This window comes from Portunus trituberculatus, chromosome 44 (assembly GCF_017591435.1).
Source record: "Portunus trituberculatus isolate SZX2019 chromosome 44, ASM1759143v1, whole genome shotgun sequence".
Classification (NCBI taxonomy): Eukaryota; Metazoa; Arthropoda; class Malacostraca; order Decapoda; family Portunidae; genus Portunus; species Portunus trituberculatus.
In genome coordinates this window covers 29,534,350-29,557,574 of record NC_059298.1, presented here as the reverse complement: position 1 = coordinate 29,557,574, position 23,225 = coordinate 29,534,350, and the positions used below count along the sequence as shown (strand labels likewise).

Here is a 23,225-nt window from a genome sequence, read left to right as displayed (position 1 = left end):
AATCTGATAACTGATACATTCTGAACCAATCAAAGCTCTCCAGACTAAGGGAAAATATAACACAGTGAAAGTAAGGAAAGAATGGTATTTGACTTCTGACCATGACAGCATATAACCATAAGTTACTTCATTACAGTAAATGTAAACATATATTTTCCTTTATAAATCTCTAATAAAACTTACCAGTAGCTAAACCAATACATGCAGCAAAACATTTGAATACAAGTACATATTCCCTTCACTCAACATCCCAAGGGCAGAAAGAAATGACACATCAACATTTTGTAATCTAATTAAACTTTGATCTCTTTGGTGATAAGTGATGTGGAGATATAGAGATAATTTCCTCCAGGACTGAGGAACAACTCACCCCCTGCAGGGTTGTGACAAACTTGCCACTCTTGGCATTGTAGATGTCCAGCTTCTGAATCTGAAACAAGACACAACACTTTAACAGCATGTTCTCACCAAACTTCACTCCACATACAAATGACACAAGTGCATACATTGTACAGTTATGCTTGTAATGGTGACACAGGAAGGAGGTTTCAAGACAGTTCTGCTCATGTATCTATTTATATATCAGACCACTAATGCAACACACACACACACACACACACACACACACAGTCTTGGACAATGAAATGATGAAGAAATTGATAAGTACTATAATAAGACCCAGGATATGCAGGAGTAGTGTGGACCCCCATAAAAAGAAACACATAAGGAAGTTGGAGAGACTACAAAAAATGGCTACAAGAATGGTTCCAGAATTTGAAGGTATAACATATAAGAGACTAAAGGCTATGGATCTACCAACCCTGGAACAGAGAAGGGAGAGAGGGGATCTGATACAAGTTTATAAATTGATCAACAGAATGGACCAAGTGGATAATGAGAAACTGATCCTGAGAGAAGAATATGACATTCAAAGCACAAGATTGCATAGTAAAAAGCTGAGAAAGGGAAGATGTCTGAGAGATGTTAAAAAATATAGTTTCCCACAAAGATGTGTTGAGACGTGGAACAGTTTGAGTGAAGAAGTGGTGTCAGCAACGAGTGTACATAGTTTCAAAGAAAAATCCGATAAGTGTAGATATGGAGACGGGGCCACACGAGCATAAAGCCCAGGCCCTGTAAAACTACAACTAGGTAAATACAGTACACACACACACACACACACACTTATCATCATTTACTATTCAGACTGTATTATTTGAGGATTGATAGCTTCAGTAAGCCTTTATGTTTTCCAGTCATTTTGTTGCCCTTGACAAAGTCCCTCTTATATAAAAAAGAAGATAGCCCAAGGTATGGAATTCAGTACAAATGTTAGTAAAAGTAGTTATTGATCATTAAATATACAGCATATCTTTTTCTTTTACATGCCGGGAAATCTAACCATTGGCATGTCACTAAAAACAATAAATAAATTAATAAGTAGATAAATTGAATAAAAAAATGCTTGTTCACAATTACACTTGAAGAAATAAACATCAGGAAAAGAATCCAATGAGTGAGCCAATTTAGCTTGAAATGTCTTACCATTCTTCTTTTGAAACAGTTGACATTATAGGCAGAGAGAGAGAGAGAGAGAGAGAGAGAGAGAGAGAGAGAGAGAGAGAGAGAGAGAGAGAGAGAGAGAGAGAGAGAGAGAGAGAGAGAGAGAGAGAGAGAAAGTTTTGCATGAAAGAGATACTAGAGTGAAGCTACTGATTAACTCCTGCATTAGTGAGGTGGTCTGAGGAACAAGTGACAGTAAGCACAGAGTTAAGGTTCAGAATACACAGGATTTCCCAAACAGGTCTCTGAGTGAATGTGAGACTTGACAAGCTGCCGTCTAGTGTCTCAAAATGACAATATACACTTCTTTAATGTTCATCCTCTTGCCCACTTTCTTCCCCACTCAGTGTCTGCTATTTGTCTTCTTTTTTTCATTATCATCATCTGTTACACTCATACTCTCTCTCTCTCTCTCTCTCTCTCTCTCTCTCTACCTACCTACTAAGCCTAACCTCCAGATGACCTAGAAAAATCATCTGCTTTCTCCTTCACAGCTTGGTAAAAAAGTAGCCTCCAGACCACTTTTTGTGAAGGTGCATCATCTTCCACACACACACACACACACACACACATACTTTTCCTAGCTACTTCCTGCCTTGATACTGACAATATCCCTAATACAGTCTTGCCATTCATTTTACCTATCATGTATGTTACTCTTGTCTACTCAAATGTGATTAACAGTTCATTCTCACACACACACACACACACACACACACACACACAAAAAAAAAAAAAAAAAAAGTAAAAAGTAAAAAGAAAAAGAAAAAGAAAGGCAAAAATCTTTAAGGTCAAGTGAACTATAAACATCTCCATGAAAAAAAAAAGAAGAAAAAACAAGAAAAGAAAAAGTCAGCACCAGTTACCACACAGACCATATCCTCATTCCATATAGTAATGTTAAGTCTGGGGAGGAAAAGATACTGAGTACTGTGGATACATATGAAAAGGAGATTGTAATTCTTCCTGCATTACATCCATCATATCTCGGGAAGGAAAGAAGGAAGGAAAAAACTATTGAACACATACACAAAATGAGATGCTAAAGATAATATGCTTAACTTTCAAAGGCATTATTTTGCTTCCCATCACTGAGCTCTGTTAGTCTCAATATCTGAGACCATGTGATAATGGCTCCTGTGATTAAACTATTGTGACATGATAACACCCAACCTCACATCTCAAAGTGGATGGTGTAAAGAGCTTCCACTGATTAACTACTGACATGCAAACACTCCACCTCACACCTCATAAGAAATAGTAACTTAAAGAACTCACTCATTAACTATTGACATGCCATCACTCCACCTCACATCTCATAAGAACTAGTAACTTAAATAACTCATTCAATAACTATTGACATGCTAACACTCCACCTCACACCTCATAAGAACTAGTAACTAATAAAAGATTTCCCATTGATTTCCTATTACCATGATAACAATCCACTTCATGTCTTAAATAGGGGGTTGGTAAATAAAAGAACCTTCCACTGATTACCTACTGCCATAACACTACACCTATGTCTCAAAGGTGCTTGGTTACTCAGAGAACTTCCATTGATCAACTACTGTGACATAATAACACCCCACCTCACATCTCAAAGAGGCCTTGTAACTTAACCCCTTGAGTACCATGACACATTTACATTTTCATTCTGCTTACTATATGGCAATTCTATACAGCTTCACAAACTTATGCGGGGGATTAGAAGGGTGAAGACTGTTGCCCTTTTATCTTCTGATCTCCATAGACCTTTCCTAATGTCAATAAAATGGTCTTATCGTACACAAATCTCAAGGTAAAAATGATTCCCAGTACTGAAGGTTAAAGAATCTCCCACTGATTAACTACTGACATGATAACACACCACTTCCAACCTTGAAAACCTGCCAAATCACACAGTGTCCATCCTCCACAAGTGACTGCTGTTGCTATGTAAGTGTTTATTCTCCCCTGAGCCTCAATGCCAATGATAAATATCAATCATTACGATAAAAAATACTGTATAATGAAGTTAAGCCTAAACGGTATGAAAGTGAAGGTATTTAAGAGGGTTCTGTTGACATTTTCCTATTTACAAGTTCTATGCCTCTTATTTCTCTACTCTTCAAGACCCATAGTAGTAGTCTATATGTATCAGAACTGTATGAAAATAAAGGAGTTTAAGAAAGGTATGCATTTTCTTTAACATAACTATTCATTGCTCTACTTTTCATGAATTGCAAGAATTTGTTTATATCAGCCCTGGTGGTGATCTATCCTCAGTGTTGCATGACTTCCCTGCCCTCAGAGAAATTTAAATAAGAAACCCTGCACTATCTTCTTTAATGTGTAGCCAATCCAGAACAAGCTCGACTTCCCTCTAAGGAACATAAATATGAAACTTTGCATCACTGTTCTCTTAATACATACCTACAGCAGACTAAAGCCTGAATTCTCTGCCCTTTGAGGAATATGAATAACACTGTATTATCTTCTTAAATGTGTAACTTGCCTTCCCTTAGAGGAACATGAATATGAAACCCTGCATCACTGTCTCTCAATGCACAAGCAGCAAGAGTTAACCAGTACTCTCAATCAGTCATACCTTTCTCTGGTAAACTCTGGAACTCCTGACCTGCTCCTGCATTTCCTACTTCCTATGACTTGACTTCATTTAAGAGGAAAGTTTCAAGACATTTACCCCTCTTTTGGGGCTCTCGGAAATGCAAGGGAACTGGCAACTTAGTGGGCCTTTTTTTTTTTGTTTCATGTAGCCCTTGGCCAGTTTTCTCCTCTTACATACTCTTACATATAAAAAAATAAATAAATAAACCTGACTTCCCTTCCTAACACTGTTCCTTATGTAATGCAGAATCATGGCAGAATAACTAGTGAAGGTCATTTCATCACTACCTCGGCAACTCGGCAAGCATCAAAACACACAAGTCATGCAGCGTGTTTGTTTCCCTCTCCCTCTTCTCTCTCTTCTCTATCACTACTCATCACACTTTTTACTGTACACAATGTCATGACTACAGCATCCTCAAATACCACCACCTTGGAAATAAACTTGCAAAACAATATGTACTGTAGCTATATGAGATTTTATATTGCAAATGACAATAGTAGGTAGTATTGAAATATAAGGTGTAGTATTAACATCTATAGCAACTTCAAGGCTTTTTCTCAGGTATTATTTTCGTTACTGAAGTTTCAGGTTTATTCAATTTTCTTAAACTTCTTATATCAAACAAGAAGGAGGAGGAGGAGGAGGAGGAGGAGGAGGAGGAGGAGGAGGAGGAGGAGGAGGAGGAGGAAGGGAAGGGAAGGAAGGAAGGAGGAGGAGGAGGAAGAGGAACAAGAGGAGGATGAGGAGGAGGAAAAAAAAAGAAGAAGAAGGAGGAGGAGGAGGAGGAGAAGAAGAAGAAGAAGAAGAAGAAGAAGAAGAAGAAGAAGAAGAAGAAGAAGAAGAAGAAGAAGAAGAAGAAGAAGAAGAAGAAGAAGAAGAAGAAGAAGAAGAAGAAGAAGAAGAAGAAGAAGATAAAGAAAAAGAACATGAAGAAGAAATAGAAAAAGAAGAAAGAAAAGAAAAAACAGGAAACTGAAACAAAATACCAAACAATGAGAAAAAAAAGTCATTGCCAAAAAAGAACAAAAAAAAAACTATAAGAAACACTGACCAGGATGTGGTTGAGGACAGAAAAAAATAGATAAATAAAATAAAAATAAAAACAACTGTGGAGAGAGAGAGAGAGAGAGAGAGAGAGAGAGAGAGAGAGAGAGAGAGAGAGAGAGAGAGAGAGAGAGAGAGAGAGAGAGAGAGAGATACACGTCACAGGCTTATTTACTCAAATCTTAGCACCTTTCAATGTTGTCACAGAGGAAAGTTGAAGAAGAAGAAGAAGAAGAAGAAGAAGAAGAAGAAAAATAAAGCAAAAATATAATTAATTTACTTATATTCATATTAATGAATGGTAAAAAAAATAAATAAATAATAAAGATAAAACATATTCTCTCTCTCTCTCTACGGTAGGAAACAGGTAAGCTTGACAGGTGAGAACAAGACTGTAAGTACTGGTGATGTGTATGTATGCTCAGTGAAGTAATCATGTTATGTAACCAGACTATACACTACTAAAACTCATCCGTACCTACCCATAGGGCGTTGGCCATGTCTGCCGTGAGACTATGCCAAATCTCCAATAAAAACAAACTACTCACTGTCCTGTAATCATAGCATTATCAAAAAAAACGTTCTCAGAACATTCAGGAACCTTAATTAAGTGGTTGATGATATAAATAATTGTCATATACGAAAATAAATTAAGCTAGTTCATATACATGGACGGTGATGTGTCATATCAGGTCAGGCGACGTTGCCACTCACGACCCAGGTGGAAATTCCCGGGGAGGTTGGGGGTGAGTCAGGTCGCCACGCACGTGTCGCTTCACTCTTCCTCTGGTCACTACCATGGAAGGACCCCCTGACGCTTCCCCGTCATACACTGTCTTGCGCAGCCAGACCAAGGAATTCATATTCCGCCTTAATAGATATTTCTTGCAAGAGAAAGCAAATCGGGCAATACTCTTACCTCTAACTCAAGCAAGGAACCACTCAATATATTACTCTGTTTCTACTCGTATGTGCACTTATTTGACAAATATGTAAATTATTTGTCTCATTTTCATGTATATAACCAGAATCTTTATTGCATTTAATGTACTATATAGCTGCATAGGTATTTGGGTCTCTTCTGACTTCTTTTAGTGAAGTAGAGAACGATCATCACTCCGTTTTCTTTGAAGAAGGTACTGGTATAGCAGTGGCAACGTCGCACCCAAGAGGAGCCACACCTTGTGGGTAGCTACGGATGAGTTCTACTATAGCTAAGAGATAGCATAACCACTTCTTCATTTCAGAAAACTATATATTGTTACTGTTACTGTCTGGTGAAGGAACTTTCTGATGTTGATAGAATCTGCTGTGCTTTGAGATAAATATGATAGAATGTATATACTTATCCAGCATCCTCAGTTATCGCACTTGTAAAACATGACCCAAAACACAATAAGGGTAAACTTGTAGTTATAGCTAATACTCTTAATACTCTCAATCCTTGACACACATCCCCATAATATAAACTAGCCTAACACTGCGTAACCTGCAGACTAAACATCCCCTTGACCCCCTACATAAAATAAACATAATATCAATTTTCAACACAGTAAAATGGGGGCTAGAAATGCTGTACCTCCTGTGAAGGGCTATAGTTATACACAGTGTATAGGTTGAAGGAGCAATACAACCATTAACAGTAATAATACAGTCACATGCAGAGCTGGGGTAAACAATGGATACAAAGACTATGACAAAATAAGGGTTAATGTTTACTATCAGTCCTTGTTAGTAGGGCATGACTCAACCGCATTTTGTGGTTGTATACTCACTAAACTTCACGTCTATTAAGTATTTTTGGGGCGCTTGGCTATTACTGACTCATATTGACACTTGAAAATCAACCCACCATGCCAAAAATGGACTTAGATTATGTATAAATTAGATTAGGTTAGTTTTAGGGTTAAAATAAGACACTGGTCCACCAACACTGGACTGTATGTGCATATAAGTAATTTGTGAAATTGAGGGAGATTTTCTATAGAAAAAGGCAAGGCCATAATGATGTACTTCAACATGTACGACTCGCCAGTATGCAAAAGGTTGCCTTCTCTACAGCCACGCCCATGGCACAATAACTTTTTTGTACCATGGCCACGCCTTACTATGCAGCCAAACCACGTCACTCTACAGCTACAACACCTCACTCTACAACCACAACACGTCACTCTGAAGCCACAACACCTCACTCTACAGCCACAACACCTCACAAAACACGGCGTTGAGTGACACGAGAATCAGGTATGTACATCCTCTTTAAATACACCATAAAATAAGTCCTAAATGCACATTCTGCCCCATTCACTCACTGATTAATCCAAATAGAGGCACACAACTCAATACTGGTTATAATCCATCATTAAGTGTATTACATTAAGGTTAGAAGAAAAAACCGGGGCCTGATCACACACGGCAAGTTAAAAGCACAAATAACACATGAACTACGAGGTAAAACCTTGGTCCATTTGTCCTGTGTAACATCAGTGGAACCTTGTGCATGCATGTTGATTAGTAATGAGATCTGTAAGCAGGAGAGATGGTAAGGAGTGTTAATGGGCACGCCTACCTCCATGTTGTCACCTGGCTGGCGTCCTCCTCACTGAACGGTCTGAACCCTTCACTGAGCTGCAGAGCAGACGACGCGGCGCGGGATGACTGGCGGGTGGCGAAGGAAGAGCCCAGACTGCACGACGCAACCCTATAAAAAAGATAAAGAAATTCTGATGGGAAGAATGTTGAAGAAATAGAGAGCATCAAGAACACCTTATATAAATTCTGGAAGGCAAAAGAAAGTAAAAGAAACACTGGCAACAAAATAAAGGATGCATACAGTGCTGCTGCAAAAAAGCAAGCAAACCTGTGGCCAATCTGGGGAAGGGTGAAAGTTTAATCTAATGTCTCTCTCTCTTCAACGCTGTGCTTTCTCTTCAAAGAGTTATCAGAGACCATAAATACGATAAGTTTTAGATTCTCATGGGTGTGTTTCACGGTCATACGGTAACATGCACACTGAATTATCGTCATTAATAAACAAGCTAGAATAAAAAAGAAAATCTTGAAAACATCAATAATTTGGGTTACAGCCTGAGAATAGGTGAAACGCTCAAATGGTGAATACGAGATTAGGGAATAAGGACCTCTCCCACTTTCTCTCATATAGACTGGTAGATAATATAATTATCGTCTCCTACACAAATTAAACATCCTTTCCTTGTGTATACTGGTCGCGGCCAGTGTGTGTAAAAGGATGGAGAATGTTCACATAAGAAAGTTGTCTTATTTTCTTAGGTTTTATATCAATAGGTAAAAAAAAAAAAGCCAATTTGTAGTTTCACCCAACTATGGAATCTCTCATGTGGCTTATGGTTCCTTTATATTTTCTGGTGAGAGATGTAATGAACTGATTGATGAAATAAGTAATTTCTGTCACATATCAATATTTTTTTTCGAGTTATGGCTTAAATAAAGTATATAGGTACCTCGATTTCTCACTCCCAACAATATTAAGGCACTGGATTTTTGTGTGGGGAACATTAAATCGAGTAATATACATTTCAAAAGAGGTCGGAAATCAACAAAATCACATGAAAAATCTATGAAAATACTTAATTGATGCATGGTATAGGAGCGCGGAGCGCGGCCTCTATAATGCTCATCACTAATTAAAACCCAACATTATATCCTTCTAGCCGCTAGGACTGGGCGGCCTAACTTAACCTGGCCTAGCCTTAGGATAGACTAAGTTTTGAAGTTGGGTTTTGTTTAGTATATATCCCTATGTGGCCCGTGGTGTAATGGATAAAAACAGGAAGCTCAGCGTTGGCAACGCTGTTCGGTGTCAGCTGGGCTGCAGCGTCAACCCGCCAACCCCGCGCTATCAAAATACTTTCAGAGCATTTTGGCGTGATTTTGTTGATTTCCGACGTTTCTTGCAACACATAATACTCGATTTAATGCTCCTCCACTCAGATGCCCCAATTTCCCATAGATCCCCCAAGATCGTTGGGATATTGGTGGGTAGGCAAGTTGGTTAAAAAGTCATTACTAAAAAAATATTAATTTGCCATAGAAATTACTTATACCATCAATCATTTCACTACACCTTTCATCAGAAAAACATAAGCCACATACCACATTCCATGGTTGGGTGAAACTGCAGACTGACCGATTTTTGTGCGAGTTAAATAACGGTTGGAAAAACTAGTCGCAACACAAGATCGAGCCCGCCACGTTAATCTTGTCCCAGTCGCTAGAAGCTTTGTTTACACTTTACATTGTGACGCCACGGAAAAAGGTTTCAAACTTTCAACATGTGGCCTGTAGAGGTAGAAAAGAAGATGTTGGAGTTAGTGAAGGAAAAAGAGCACCTCTGGAACCCAAAACATGAATCATACACCAAGAAACACTTACGCAAAACGACTTTCGATGAGATCGCTACCACTCTCAAAGAACAGTTTCCCCATCTGAAGGATGTTGTTGATGGAGGTGAGGATTGAACACTTACTATGTTTACTTTGTAAAATTTCACCTTGGCGCAGCTAAGATGGGCCTCCGGCATGGCCAGGCAGCTCCGCTTCTTTGGTGACATGTTTGTACGTTGAAAAATTGTTGCTGGTGCTGGGATAGCCTGGCGTTGGGGGTTCGTCAGGTACTGCGATGCCAACCATCTGCCCAGCTGACGCTTGGAGTCAGTAGAAACTCCTGTCAGTTCCCTGATAGCCTTTGGCACAGCTTTGAACAGACGTGTCCCATTCCGTGTATGGGTGATGCACAACAGTCGCTACTCTCTGGGTGGTAGCTTGTGTCCTAATGTAGCATAGTCGTCGTTTTCTCGGGTGGTGGCTCACTTGAAAGCTTACGTCAGGTACCAGTTTTTCTAAGGTCTTCCACACATAGATTATTAGGTGTCTCTCACGCGTTCTCTGCAGTGAGAACAGGCAAAGGTGGTGTAGCCGCTCCCCTTAATCCATGTGCTGGAGGCCGTATATTTTACTGGTAAAGGACGTCTTTAGAGCAACACTGCCCTAATATAGACGTCCCTCCAGCTCTCCTCGTTTCCCGGCTTCTTCGCAGCTCTTTCACTCAGCTGATTTGACGTCACATATATGAAGCCAGGCTATTGGTCAACAACTCACAAGCAAATACACTCCCTCCTATTCCCTTATTCGTTATCATATTTTCACTTCCCTAATTTGTTATCATTCTCAGTTCTATTTCCTTTATTCCCTTATTTGTTATCTTTCCCCTCTCCATTACCCATTTTCTATCTGCTGTTTTATTACCATTTCCTCCTATTCCCTTATTTGTTATCATATTTTATTTCCATTTCCTCTTATTCCCTTATTCATTATCATTTTCATTACCATTTCCTCCTGTTCCCTTATTTTTTATCCTCTTCCCTTTTTCATTGCCCATTTTTCCATCAGCATCAATTTTATTATCACTTCCTCTTATTCCTTTATTCATCATCATATTTTCATTCCCATTTCCTCATAATCCTCACTTTGTTATCCATTTTCTTTCTATCCTTTGTTTTAGTCTTATTTTTTCTGTACATTTTTCTATTTCCTGTTTTATTTCCATTTCTTCCATTTATTATCCATTTTTATTTCTATATCCTGTTTTGATCCCATTCCTTCCATTTATTATCTCTTCTCTCTTTTCCTTGTTGACCAATAGCATGGCTTCATATATGTGACATCAATTCAGCTTAGTGAGAGCTTTGAAGGGGGAGCTGGAAAACAAGAAGAGCTGGAGGGACATCTATATTAGGACATTGCCTGAAGAGCTTCTAAATTTACTATTTTCCCTGTCTTCTGTGGTGACTAGAGCTAGCAGCAGTACTCTAGTCTGGGGATGACCAGAACCTTCCACAGTGTCAGCATGCTGGTCCTCTCCCTGGTGTGAAAGGTCTTGGGAATCCACCCAGTCAGTGTCTTGGCTGTGTTGGTGATGTTAATAATGTGTTGCGAGATGGTTCCATTTGCACTTAAAACAATTCCCAGATCACGCACGTTGGAGTGATGGTCTGGTGTTGTCCCAGTAGCCGGTGTCTTCCATGCTGTTGTGTAGAAGGCCACACTTCATTAGTCCAAATTTTTCGCTGTTCATTATCGTGTCATTTTTATCAGCCCAGTCTAGTATGCCATTTAGGTTGTTTTGCAGCAGAGCCACATTCTCCTTTATTTTTATTTTCTTCTTTACCCTTGTGTCATCAGGAAAAGAGATAGCCTGGGAGTGCCAGAGTTCCTTGTCTTTGTCCCTAATCATGATCAAGAACAACAGAGGCCCCAGTACTGATCCCTGTGGAACTCCATTGACCACATCACTTGGATCTGAGAGGTGCCCCAGGACTGACAAGTTTTGTGTCCTGCCTGTCAAGAAATTATGGATCCACTTTCCAAGATTTCCTGTTATGCCAAGGCTTCCTAGTCTTAGTTTGTGGAGGAGGAGGCCATTATCAACTTTGTTGAAGGCCTTGGCAAATTCTAAATAGCTGACATCGACATTTGTGCCCTCGCCAATAGCATCTTGCAGAGCTTCCTGGTGTGCCAATAGCTGTGACAGGCAGGACTGGCCCTTTCTAAAACCATGTTGCCCATCATTAAAGGCATTTGTCTTTTCCAAGTGCTCCATTATGTGTTTTCTGACATCTTGTCCAAGAATTTTAATGATGTGAGAGTTAAGGACCACTGACTGGTAATTTTTTGCTAGCCCTTGTTGCCTCCTTTGTGTATGGGTGTCATTATCCCTTCCTTTAGTATTGGGGGAGTAATGCCCATTTGTTGAAGAATTGGGTCAGATATTTAGTCTCCAGTGTATTGTGAAACTTGTTTATGTTGTCCTCAAACTGTCACTGAATTGTGTTTGGAGATCTGTATACTACAGCTAGTACAAGATTTACTTCCTTGGTGAAAAGAGAGAAAATTTCACATGTTCCATTAGAGAAGCTTAGTAACTCTAATGCATTAATTGCTAGGTTGTTATTGATATAGGTATATGGCTACTCATCCATGACCCTGATTCGTTCAAAGCCCTCCCTAGAATCTCTCTCTCTCTCTCTCTCTCTCTCTCTCTCTCTTTTTCTTTTCTTTTGTTGTATGGTATTAATAAGTTGCTACCTATAGTCTTGATGCAGTTTGGGAATACTTGGCTTACCTACATTAATTATACAAAAGGAAAAAAAATTAGATGTAATATTTGATTAGCTAGAGAATGTTAACCTAACTTAACTTCGTCCAACTTCAAAATTCAATCATTACCTAACCTTATTTAGTTTTATTGGCATTGGAGTGTTTATCATTTTTCAGGGGTTTTCATTCCAGATTCAAGTGTTTCAACAGCAAGAACAAAAAAAAAAAAAAAAAAAAAGAAATCAGAGATATCATTATGCACAAAAGGAAATTTGATTATGAATGAACAAATACAGTAAATTATGGTGATAGCATCAATACACAGTGGACCCTCGGACTTGGAACACCTCAGATTTGGAACAATTCATACATGGAACAAAAATTTCAATAATTTTTACTCAGTGACGGAACAAATTTTTGGACGTGGAACAATCTGCCAAATCTGGTTAAGGATGGCAGCGTTGTTGGGAGGTAAACATCCATTCCCTCTTTGCTTTGATTCCCCATTATTGCCTTGCTCTTATTTCCAGTTGCGGTCAGGACATATGACCAGGTTTCCATTTGAACAGAGCCACTGAACCACATAGGATGGTTGAGTAATATTTCATACAAGTACACTGATCTGGAAACTAACAAAAATATTTCTTAACTACTGTAGTAGCAAGGTGTAACAGATGTCAAACAAAGAACAGAGAACTAACTGACTATACTAATGGTAGTGCTGCCACAACCCAGTGTCATGAAACCTGCCACCTAAAGATAAATAATATTGATTTTACATAGTTCAATTTGGGACCTTGGAATAGGTTAAAATTATTTACATTACTGGTGCAGTCTTGTGATGCTGGCCACTCATATATCTTCATTATCATTATTATTAGTATTATTATTATTATCGTTACAATGGCACTTTACAGTATTGTGATTATTTATGTATATACCTTGTGCCAGTGGTCTCAGCCTCTCTCTGAGTTGCTGGTAGAGTTTTATGCCACTAAACTCTCATACACTCCACCCTTGTTATTCTGTATCTGGCTGGATTAATACAGTGTTTGTAACTTAGACTTTAAACCTTCTGGAGTAATATGTTAGCCAGGTGCCCCTACCTGGAACAATTTCAAATGCAAACATCGCCCAGAAATAAACATCTATATTAGTACATATGTAATGCCAAGCCTCCCTTGCCCTCCCACACCATCATCTACGTGTGCCATGAAGCTCGTCACCAAAAGGTAAATAATATTGATTTTACATAGTTCAGTTCTTATTTACTCAAGTGAAAATGTATGGTCTTGGAACAGATTAAAATTATTTACATTGTATCATATGGAAAAAACGGTTTTGGCCTTGGAACAATTCAGACATGGAACAATCTTCTGGAACAAATTATGTTCCAAGTCCTAGGGTCCACTGTACATAGAAAATCATGCTGTCTTGGGAATAGTACTAATTGAGTGTTTATTTGATTAACCCTTACTCCTGAAAACTTTCTTATATGATGTCTCACATTGCAGATGACGTACGTGTCAAGTTTAGAAACATAAGAACATACTTCCTCCAACAAGAAAAAAAATTGCAGAATGCTTCAAGTGGAACTGGGTCACCCAAGAGCAAGTGGCATCTCTACAATAATGCCTCATTTTTAAGTGACACTGCGGCTGACACTGAAACCAAATTACCCTGGGAAATGGTAAGGAAAGCATGAATGACACTATATGGAGTCCTGTGGATCTTCCTGATCTTGAATTAATGCTGGCTGCAGAGGGGAGGAGGTAGAGTAAATGTTAGCTAAGGTGACTAACTCATCTGCTTCAAATTAGTTGTGGGCATCATAGCTAAATTTCGGTGTTGCAGTAAGTATCTGTGATAGTCAAGGATAGGCTGTGGTAATGAAAATATTGCTTGTTTTCTGTGGGATCAGTACATATTTCATGTTACATATTGCATCTACTTAATTCCTTTCCGGCAGATCTTTATATAGAGGTTTCAAAAACAGGACTTTTTGGCAGATCGTTTTTATATAGACTCTTGTTCTTATTTTTACAGCACTAAGTTGTAGTGTGGTCTATATATATAGATGATTCCTCACAAGTAACAAAGTTCATAAAATAAATCATCATTTAACGTCTCAAATACCCAAACACTGGTTAATATGGCGTCTCAAAACCGGTCACCACTTGTTGTTTGTTGATGGTGGATGTACAACACACATAATCTTATACTGGAATTTTTTTGCATTTTTCTTACACTTTTTCATTATTTGCCTACCATGTCAAGGAGAAAGAACTACCACACCAGCAATGTTGCCTAAAAATGAATAGGTACAAAACAAATATGTATTTGAAAAATACGAAGAAAAGTGGAAGTAAATTACATCCAGGTCACAAGTCCTGGATGTGAGTAACTAAAATATTCATACAAATATATTGACATATGTTACCACCAATCAAATACAAACAACACTTACATATAGATTCAGTTGTTTGTTCAGTTTTGCGGCAGAGTCTATATATGTATAGTATGTATAGATGTCACTTGTTTAGTTTTGTAGCGGAGTTTACATATAGATGTCAACCTGGAGTACCCAAATACTGAGAAACTATATATAGATGTATGGATGAAAATCGGTAGAGTCTATATAAAGACAATATTTTATATGGTAGTTCACTTATCTGTCCTGCTGCTGGGAAGGGGTTAATAGAATAAAAAGTTGCAAAAAAACAAAGGTGTGTCAATACACATTCAAATTTCCATTAATATAAGTAACTCAATATGTTGTTCAATAGTGCAAAGATTAGCATGAAGCAGACATTGTGTAGCCCACCAATGTGTATATCTTCCTTTCAGATGGAGCAAGGTATCAACGAGCTCAATTCATCAAAAGATACAACTCGCACGTCGACCAGGCAGAGTAAAAAAAGAAAATTAAAAGAGGAAGAGGAGGAGAAGGAGGAAGAAGAAGAAGAGGAAGAAAAGGAGGAGGAGGAGGAGGAGGAGGAGGAGGAAGAGGAGGTTCTGAAGAATGTGAACACTTATTTTAGAGCAAAGTTAGAAAGAAAAAGTAATAATAATCATGATTATGCAAAATCTGCTGGCAATCTTGTGACAGCTACTCTCAAACAGTTACCCTTTGTCGAGCAGTGTAAATTAATGAAAAAGGTCCAAGATGTACTTAGTGAAGTCTGCAGTGAACATCTTTCAACAGTACAATAAAGCCATGTTTTGTTATGACACTTTCCACTTCCCTCTGTGTCTTGGATATCATTTTGGTACAGTAATGAAGAAGGTCCAACCTTTAGTTACTGAAGCCAGTTATAAACACTCAGTAAAAATACCTCCATTGTTATTAGACTCCTTCTTGTATGATTTCTTTTTTCTTAGTAATATATAAAATAAGTAGGTAATAAGTATGAACAAGTAATGATATAAGATTTCATGTCTGATTGCCAAAAAAATGCATACAAGAAAAAAATGTCATGTTTTATTATCCTTAAACTTCTTAAAAGAAAAGAAGAATATCATGTCTTATTTTGCTAAAACTTCTTTCAATGAATTGAACAAATGGTTTGATAATAATTAATACTTTAAATCTTTCCTTTCACTTGGCAGGAAATTATCAGTTAAATCATTATAGTACTACAATTTTATAGAACTTCAATACACATTTGGCTTTTTCCACCAGTGCAATAAAGCCATGTTGCCTTGCCGTGATACTTCCCTTCAAGGTAAACACCCCCTTTCTCTTTTTTTCAGTGGTTTATTCTCTTTAAATAATGCAAAACAAAATATTTTCATAATTTAATCCTTATTCTACACTCATTGGTGAAATAAAAGAGTTCATTATTATTTAAGAAGTGTCCAGTGACAAAAATTTGTCTTACCAAGAATAGATGAATTAAAGATATAGCTTTCTGTTTGGTGTAGTGGCTGATTCTCATGTGGTCCATTGGCATCTTTAACAAGTATTTAATGACTGCCTGAAGGACATAGTTGAAGTGACAAAGGAGGGGAGAAAGACAAGGGATCGTCATAGTCAGAGTGGACTACCTCCACTATTGCCACCTGCCAATATATCATGGGCTTGCTATCTTTCTCTATTGCCGCTCCACCTCCTTACCCTCTTTCTCTGTCTCTCTATCCCTCTGTTTTCTATGTAAATTGATGTTTTTCCGAAATCACTTCCGAAATCCCTCTAACTTTTGTTCCACATCGTTGTTCAGGTAAAATTTAAGGTGTGTTCTCTATAGAAAGGTGTTTCTCTATTCTAAACATGACATTTTTAATAGGAAAGCGCTAGATTGCCAAGTGTGGTACCTCAGAGGCCGGCACCTTATGCAGTCTTGCTATAGAGTATTGGCCTGCTGCAAACTCACCATATAACCATCCTCACAGCCAATCTAAGGCAGCAATCTGCAATGCAAACAAGTGCTTCTGGAAAGAGAGAGAGAGAGAGCGTGATCAGACGAATGTTTTTTTTTTTTTTTTTTTTTTGCAGGGCATAAGGCCAGCCAAGGGCAACACAGTATTAAGAAAAGGCCCACTTGAGTGCTGGTTCTCTAAAAGATAAGTAATGAGTTAGCCAAAATTGGGGAGTAAATGTCTTGATACCTCCCTCTTAAAAGAAGTTAAGTCATTGGAAGACAGAAATGCAGGGACAGGAAGAGGGTTCCAGAGTTTACCAATGAAAAGTAGGAATGATTAAGAGTACTGGTTAACTCTTGCATTAGGGAGTTGGACAGAATAGGGGTGCGAGGAGGAATTCCACAGATTGAAAATTAGACAAGTACATTGATGAAACACTGCTCATTATGCCATTTACAAAAATAAAATCTAGTCCACTGCATATGAAATTACTCTCAGTCAAAAGAAAAAAGAAATGAAATTGTAGACCTCCAAAACAGGTAAATGAAGACAAAAAAGCAAGTGATTTGAGAGTCATCTATACATTTGCCAGTCACAGCACTCTCTCTCTCTCTCTGTATGGCAATGTCATTATCCTTGCTTGCCCAAACAACATTCAAACAAATGCATAACTAGCATTTCACTTCAGCAGGCCACAGGTCCAACCAGTCTAGGACCACAAAGCACCATGAGTGTCACTTCGGTGACCCCAACAGGCAAGCAGTCGCCACTTTCCACCTAATTACAAGTTTTCTAAATCATGGATGAACAAAATAAGATACAATGGTATTTGGCATGCCTTTTTTGGCTTGTTTACCATGTCATGTGTGTATTTGTCTGCACAGCCACTCAAGAACTATGAATTTGTGAAGGAAAAAAGTGAAAGCTGCCATAACGGTCTAAAAAAAAATTTGGTCAGGTTAGATAAGTCCAGTCCATTATTGAGTGAAATCCAGTATTGTGTGGCACCAATGTATCTGCCATGTCTGTTATGCCTCGTGGCTCCTGTTGGAGTGCCTCCTGTGCAAGATGCTTTCTCATTGACCCCTTTATGTGGCAATATGTACAGTCTGGGATATCAATATGCACAAAAGTAAATTTGATTATCAGTGAATAATTACAATAAATTATGGTGATAACATCAATGTACTTAGAAAATCATGTTCTCTTGGGGATAGTGCCATTTGTATATTTATCAAATAACCCTTACTCCTGAAGACTTTCTTATATGATGTCTCATATTGCAGATGATGTACGTGTCAAGTTTAAAAACATAAAAAATTACTTCCTCCAACAACAAAAAAAATACCAGAAGACTCCAAGAGGACCTTTTTCACCCAAGAGCAAGTGGCATCTCTACGACATTGCCTCGTTTTTAAGTGACTCTGCGCCTGACACTGAAACCAAATTATCCTGGGAAATGGTAAGAAAAGCATAAATGACACTATATGGAGTCCTGTGGATCTCCCTGACTTTGAATTAACGCTGGCTGCAGAAGGGAGGAGGTAGAGTAAATGTTAGCTGAGGTGACTAACTCATCTACCTCAAATTAGTTGTGGGCATCATAGCTAAATTTTGGTGTTACAGTATCTGTGATAGTTAAGGATAGGTTGTTTCTTCTGTGGTAATGAAAATATTGCTTGCTTTCTGTGGGGTCACTACATATTTCATGTTACATATTGTATCAACTAAATGAAATATTTGATTAAAGTTACAGAAAGACAAAGGTGTGTCAATACACATTCAAATTTCCATTAATATAAATAACTCAGTATGATTCAATAGTGCAGTGGTTAGCATTGTGTAACCCACAAATGTGTATATCTTCCTTCCCAGATGGAGCAATGCACCAACGAGCTCAATTCATCAAAACACACCACAGACCCGTCGACCAGGCAAAGTAAAAAAAAAAAATTAGAAGAAAAGGAGGAGGAGGTTCTGAAGAATGTGAACAGTTATTTTAAAGCAAAGTTAGAAAGAAAAAGTAATAATAATTATGATTATGCAGAATCTGCTGGCAATCTTGTGACAGTTACTCTCAAACAGTTACCCTTTGTCGAGCAGTGTAAATTAATGAAAAAAGTCCAAGATGTACTTAGTGAAGTCTGCAGTGAACATCTTTCATCAGTACAATAAAGCCATGTTTTGTTATGACACTTTCCACTTCCCTCTGTGTCTTGGATATCATTTTGGTACAGTAATGAAGAAGGTCCAACCTTTAGTTACTGAAGCCAGTTATAAACACTCAGTAAAAATACCTCCATTGTTAATAGACTCCTTCTTGTATAATTTCTTTTTTCTTAGTAATATATAAGATAAGTAGGTAGTAAGTATGAATAAGTAATAATATAAGATTTCATGTCTGATTACCAAAAAAATTGCATACCTAAAAAATTCATGTTTTATCTTCCCCAAACTTCTTAAAAAGAAAAAAAGTAAAGAAGAATATCATGTTTTATTTTGCTAAAACTTTCTTTAATGAATTGAACAAATGGTTTGATAATAAGTAATGCTTTAAATCTTTCCTTTCATTTGGCTGGAAATTATTAGTTAAACTACTCAACTACTCTAAGTATAAAAATATGTCCATTATTATCACAGTTCTTGTTTAACTTCTTTTTTGTTAGTAATATATAAGATCTAAAAGATTTCATGTCTGATCACCAAAAGAAAAAAAAAAGTACATAAAAAAACAATAACAGATTTTCATATTTTATTGTCTTCAAATTTGTTTCAAGAAAAGAAAAAGAGAGAAAAAAAAAAGAAGTTTTATTTTCCTTAAACTTCTTTCTAGGTATTGAGTAAATCTTTTGATAAGTAATACTTTAAATATATCCTTTCAATAGGCAATTGAATCATTATAGCACTACAATTTCCTAGAACTTCAATACACATTATTCCATCAGTGCATGTAATAACGCCATGTCGTCTTGCCATGACACTTTTCCCTCCATGTTAAAGTAATCCTTAAATGTATCTTGGACACTTTTAGCAGTTTCCATTAGTCCTCTGGGCACTGCTTGCAATCCTTCCAAAGCATTGTGAGGATAATAATGCCACTGACCTCGTTGCAGCCTACAGTTATTCACATCTTCTCTGTCTAACAGATCACTCGGGGAATAAGTGTCTTCTGAGTCATGTCTGAGGAAATTGTGCAGAGCTGCAGTTGCAAGTACTATGTCCTTTACATTTTGTGGAGATGTGTTGATGGGCTTATTAAAAATTTGAAATCTAGCAGCTAGTATGCCAAATGCATTTTCTGATACCCTCTTTGCCCTGGACAAACGGTAATTGAAAATTATTTGTTCATGTGTTAGATCATACCCTTCATAAGGTTTCATTAGGTATGACTTTGAAGGAAAAGCATCATCACCTAAAATTACATATGGGCTCTGCCTATCAGTGAAGGGGATATTCTCTGGTTGAGGTATCCTAATGTCATTGTTTTCAAGTTCTTTTTTCAAGCTACAATGATCCCAAACTCCACCATCACTTTCCTTACCACAAGCACCAACATGAACATACATAAAATTGTAGTTGGCATCAACAAGTGCCATCATCATGGTACTAAAATGGCCTTTGTAGTCATAGTATTCTGAATCTGAGTTTTGAGATCTCGCAATTAGTACACATTTTCCACCAAGTGCTCCAATACACATCGGATAGTTCCACTCTGTGAAGAAGTCACTAGCAATTTGTCGCCACTCGTCTTCACTGCTGGGGAGCTTGACATATTTAGCTCCCAAGACATAGTGTATGGCATGGCACACTTCTGGGATGATCTTTGAAATCAACGAGCGACTGAGCCTGAACTGGCGGGCCAAGGATGACTGTGTTTCTCCTGAAATTAGAGATTTCTGGGATGAGCAAAGGTCTGAGCTGTGAAAAATAGAATAATGATAATGTTAGTCCTAAATAAATAATCTCTTTGGAGCATGAGTTAACTCCTTTACATAAAAGAATAAAGCTAACCCAGCTACACCACCCACTGATACCATAACCTAACATAGCCAAGGGATACTGTTCTGGACACCCTTTGGGTTACCAATTAAATGTAACTACTAAAAAATATAACCAGCTACCATCACTCTAGATTAATAAATGTAACATTTTTAGATCCACTAATACTAAATTCCTTGACATAATTTAAGATGAATCTATGAATTCTAAACTTCACATTGAAAATCTCACCTTAAGAATATCCAGACACATTGGCTACTTCATCAAATTAAAGATCAAATGCTCTCACATGTACTGAAGTATATATGTTATTCTCATATCCATCCACTATATACTTACTGCAATCCAATACAGTGCACTATATATCCTACTTATCTGATACCACTACCTAAAGCTTCAACTAAAAAAATGGCTAGAATAATCACAAATAGCTCTTACTTTAAACATACGCATCTCCTTTTTCAAGAAACAAATTCTAAGATGAGAAAACAACAAAAGTATCTACTTCCACTTTTATAATAACAAAGAAGAAATCCATGCAGCCACTGACCAATAAAGATAATACATAATAAATCTAGTCAATCAGAGCAGTTTGTGGAAAGAAGCGACTCTATCTGCAACAGTCTATGGAAGACGCTTGAAATGCCAGGGTAAGGTTAGGCAAATTCATTGGTTAATCAGTTTAATTATTAGATAAAGTTAATTTTGTTATGAGAAAGACGTATCAGTGATGCGTGTTGCCTCAACTAGGTTAGGTTAGACTAGTATTGTTTAAAAAGATAAGGTAAAATAAGCTGGCGTAGCCAGTGGTAAGCAGCTGTGGCGGCAATCTGTAAGGGAAGGAGGGGGGATAGAAAAAAGTACTGATATGTGAGGGAAATGAAGTGCAGATTCATTCAAAACCTACCAGAAAAATAGTTTCATCAGGAAATGAGCTGTTGGTGTAACTCTATGAATTTACCATATATTCATTAATGTACAACACACCTAGGCCTACTCTCAAGATGGTTTTATCAATAATGGATATCCAAATTTAAATGCATATACTTTTCTTCTTAGGTATTAGTATTTCTACTTTATTTCATCCTTTATCTATTCTTTTTTTCACTTTTAGTTTATTTATTTGTAGTATCATTCTCAATATCAGTTTTGCCTGAACAGCTACAGCTTATAAAAAGGCTAGTTACAAATCATCAACCTTGCAATATTCTAAAGCATAATATACTGTAATAGCTAAATGGCTATGAATATAAACCTAACCTAACAAGCACACTCCGAGCACGAATGGATACCTCATTAAACCAAAACTTTAAAATTCGTTAGTTGGGGCTTAATAACTAACGATCGCTATTCCCCACCTGTTGTTAGATAACGCAGCGTAAGTGTTAGGCGTTCATCAGCTGTCACTGCATCCTTCATATGGGTATCTTCCTTCTTGATATGGGGAGTCATAAGCTGCAGCAGATCATGGTACTGCTCCCTGTTGAGGTGTATACACTGTCTCATGCTGTCAGTGTCTTTCAACCTCGGCTCAGGTAAAATAGTAGACTTGACAGTCTTTTTTTCTTTTTTATTTGGCGAGGGACGTATGCATCGATCTTTTCTTTTCCGTCGAAACTTCCGGTAGGCCAAAAGAAATGTAGTTACCGCTACAGCATCGTCACTGGAGGAAGACTCTGACATCGTGACTCGTGGGTAACTGCCTGCAGCCTGGCTCTGTTTGTTTACATTCTCTTCCCGCCAAGCGGCAATCACTGCTGGCAACCATCCGGTCCAGCCGATACTTCCCAGTCGCTTGGTGTAAACGTGTTCCGGCTAGTATAAGGCTCTGTTGATATTTCTAGGCTCTAGCGGCTAGCATTTTCATCCGCAAATTGATACGCGTGAATCAGCCTTATGTGTGTTAGTGTAATTCATTGCGATCGTCTGCTGCCGTCAACTCAATAAAGTCGCCACACTTACTTTTTTGCTATTTTCTTGTTTTTGTTGAGTTGTTCAAGATATCAAAACACATTCATTACAAAATATAATCTTTCAACTAAACTATGGTGTTCAAAGCGTATACTATGCAAAATACATATAACAAAAACTCGCCACACTCGTCACTTGTTCTGGCTATTATATACTTTACATGAAATGTTGCCAGAATTATTTTTTACATGTAGACATAGTAAAACATTAATTTGAATGGCTTTTGACTCAGATTTATTATGATTTGCATCTTGAGTTTCAAGTATATTGATGAAAATGCATAAAAAAAGCATAAATAACAAAATAGCTAAATTCTATTCATATAAAAGAATGCATGCCAATTCCATACACAAAAAAAAAAAAAAAAATAACATTAACAATATTAAGTCGCCATCAAGATCTAGTACATACTGCTACATACAGACTAAAATCGACCACACGTCTATCTTCGGCAAGTCCTCAGGCGTAGTACTACCTGCCTCTCAGCTGGTGAGGCTGGTGGATTCATAGCGGTATGGCATGACATAAACTGAAGG

The 23,225-nt window shown here is 37.6% G+C and overlaps 3 protein-coding genes across 5 annotated transcripts in view; 1 reads left to right on the top strand and 2 right to left on the bottom strand.

The window, feature by feature from the left end:
• The window catches only part of LOC123518808 (probable very-long-chain enoyl-CoA reductase art-1), a 14,903-nt gene extending 5,085 nt beyond the window's left edge, over positions 1–9,818 (bottom strand). Inside the window, exons 1-3 of the mRNA XM_045279822.1 lie at positions 9,753–9,818; positions 7,791–7,922; positions 371–430 (exon numbers count right to left, since the gene is read on the bottom strand). Coding sequence (XP_045135757.1) covers positions 371–430; positions 7,791–7,796 — 66 coding nt within the window. The 5' untranslated portion in view covers positions 7,797–7,922; positions 9,753–9,818. The remainder of the gene's footprint in view (positions 1–370; positions 431–7,790; positions 7,923–9,752) is intronic.
• LOC123518809 (histone acetyltransferase KAT6B-like) lies at positions 9,418–19,524 on the top strand. Of its 3 annotated transcripts, none has more exons than XM_045279824.1 (3): positions 9,418–9,709; positions 18,006–18,181; positions 18,595–19,524. In XM_045279824.1, exons 1-3 carry the CDS (start codon positions 9,535–9,537, stop codon positions 18,892–18,894), a joined length of 651 nt encoding a protein of 216 aa, XP_045135759.1. In that variant the 5' UTR covers positions 9,418–9,534; the 3' UTR covers positions 18,895–19,524. The 3 variants fall into 3 exon arrangements, with proteins under 3 accessions (XP_045135759.1, XP_045135758.1, XP_045135760.1); XM_045279823.1 differs by lacking the exons at positions 18,006–18,181; positions 18,595–19,524 and adding exons at positions 13,872–14,047; positions 15,205–15,836 and having other exon boundaries at positions 9,426–9,709; XM_045279825.1 differs by lacking the exon at positions 9,418–9,709 and adding an exon at positions 12,525–12,828.
• On the bottom strand, positions 19,458–23,225 carry LOC123518807 (protein ALP1-like). The gene is made up of 3 exons (XM_045279820.1): positions 23,165–23,225; positions 22,077–22,694; positions 19,458–20,599 (listed from the first exon to the last, which is right to left on the bottom strand). The coding sequence occupies exons 2-3, from the start codon at positions 22,399–22,401 to the stop codon at positions 19,653–19,655; spliced, it is 1,272 nt and encodes a 423-aa protein (XP_045135755.1). The 5' UTR covers positions 22,402–22,694; positions 23,165–23,225; the 3' UTR covers positions 19,458–19,652.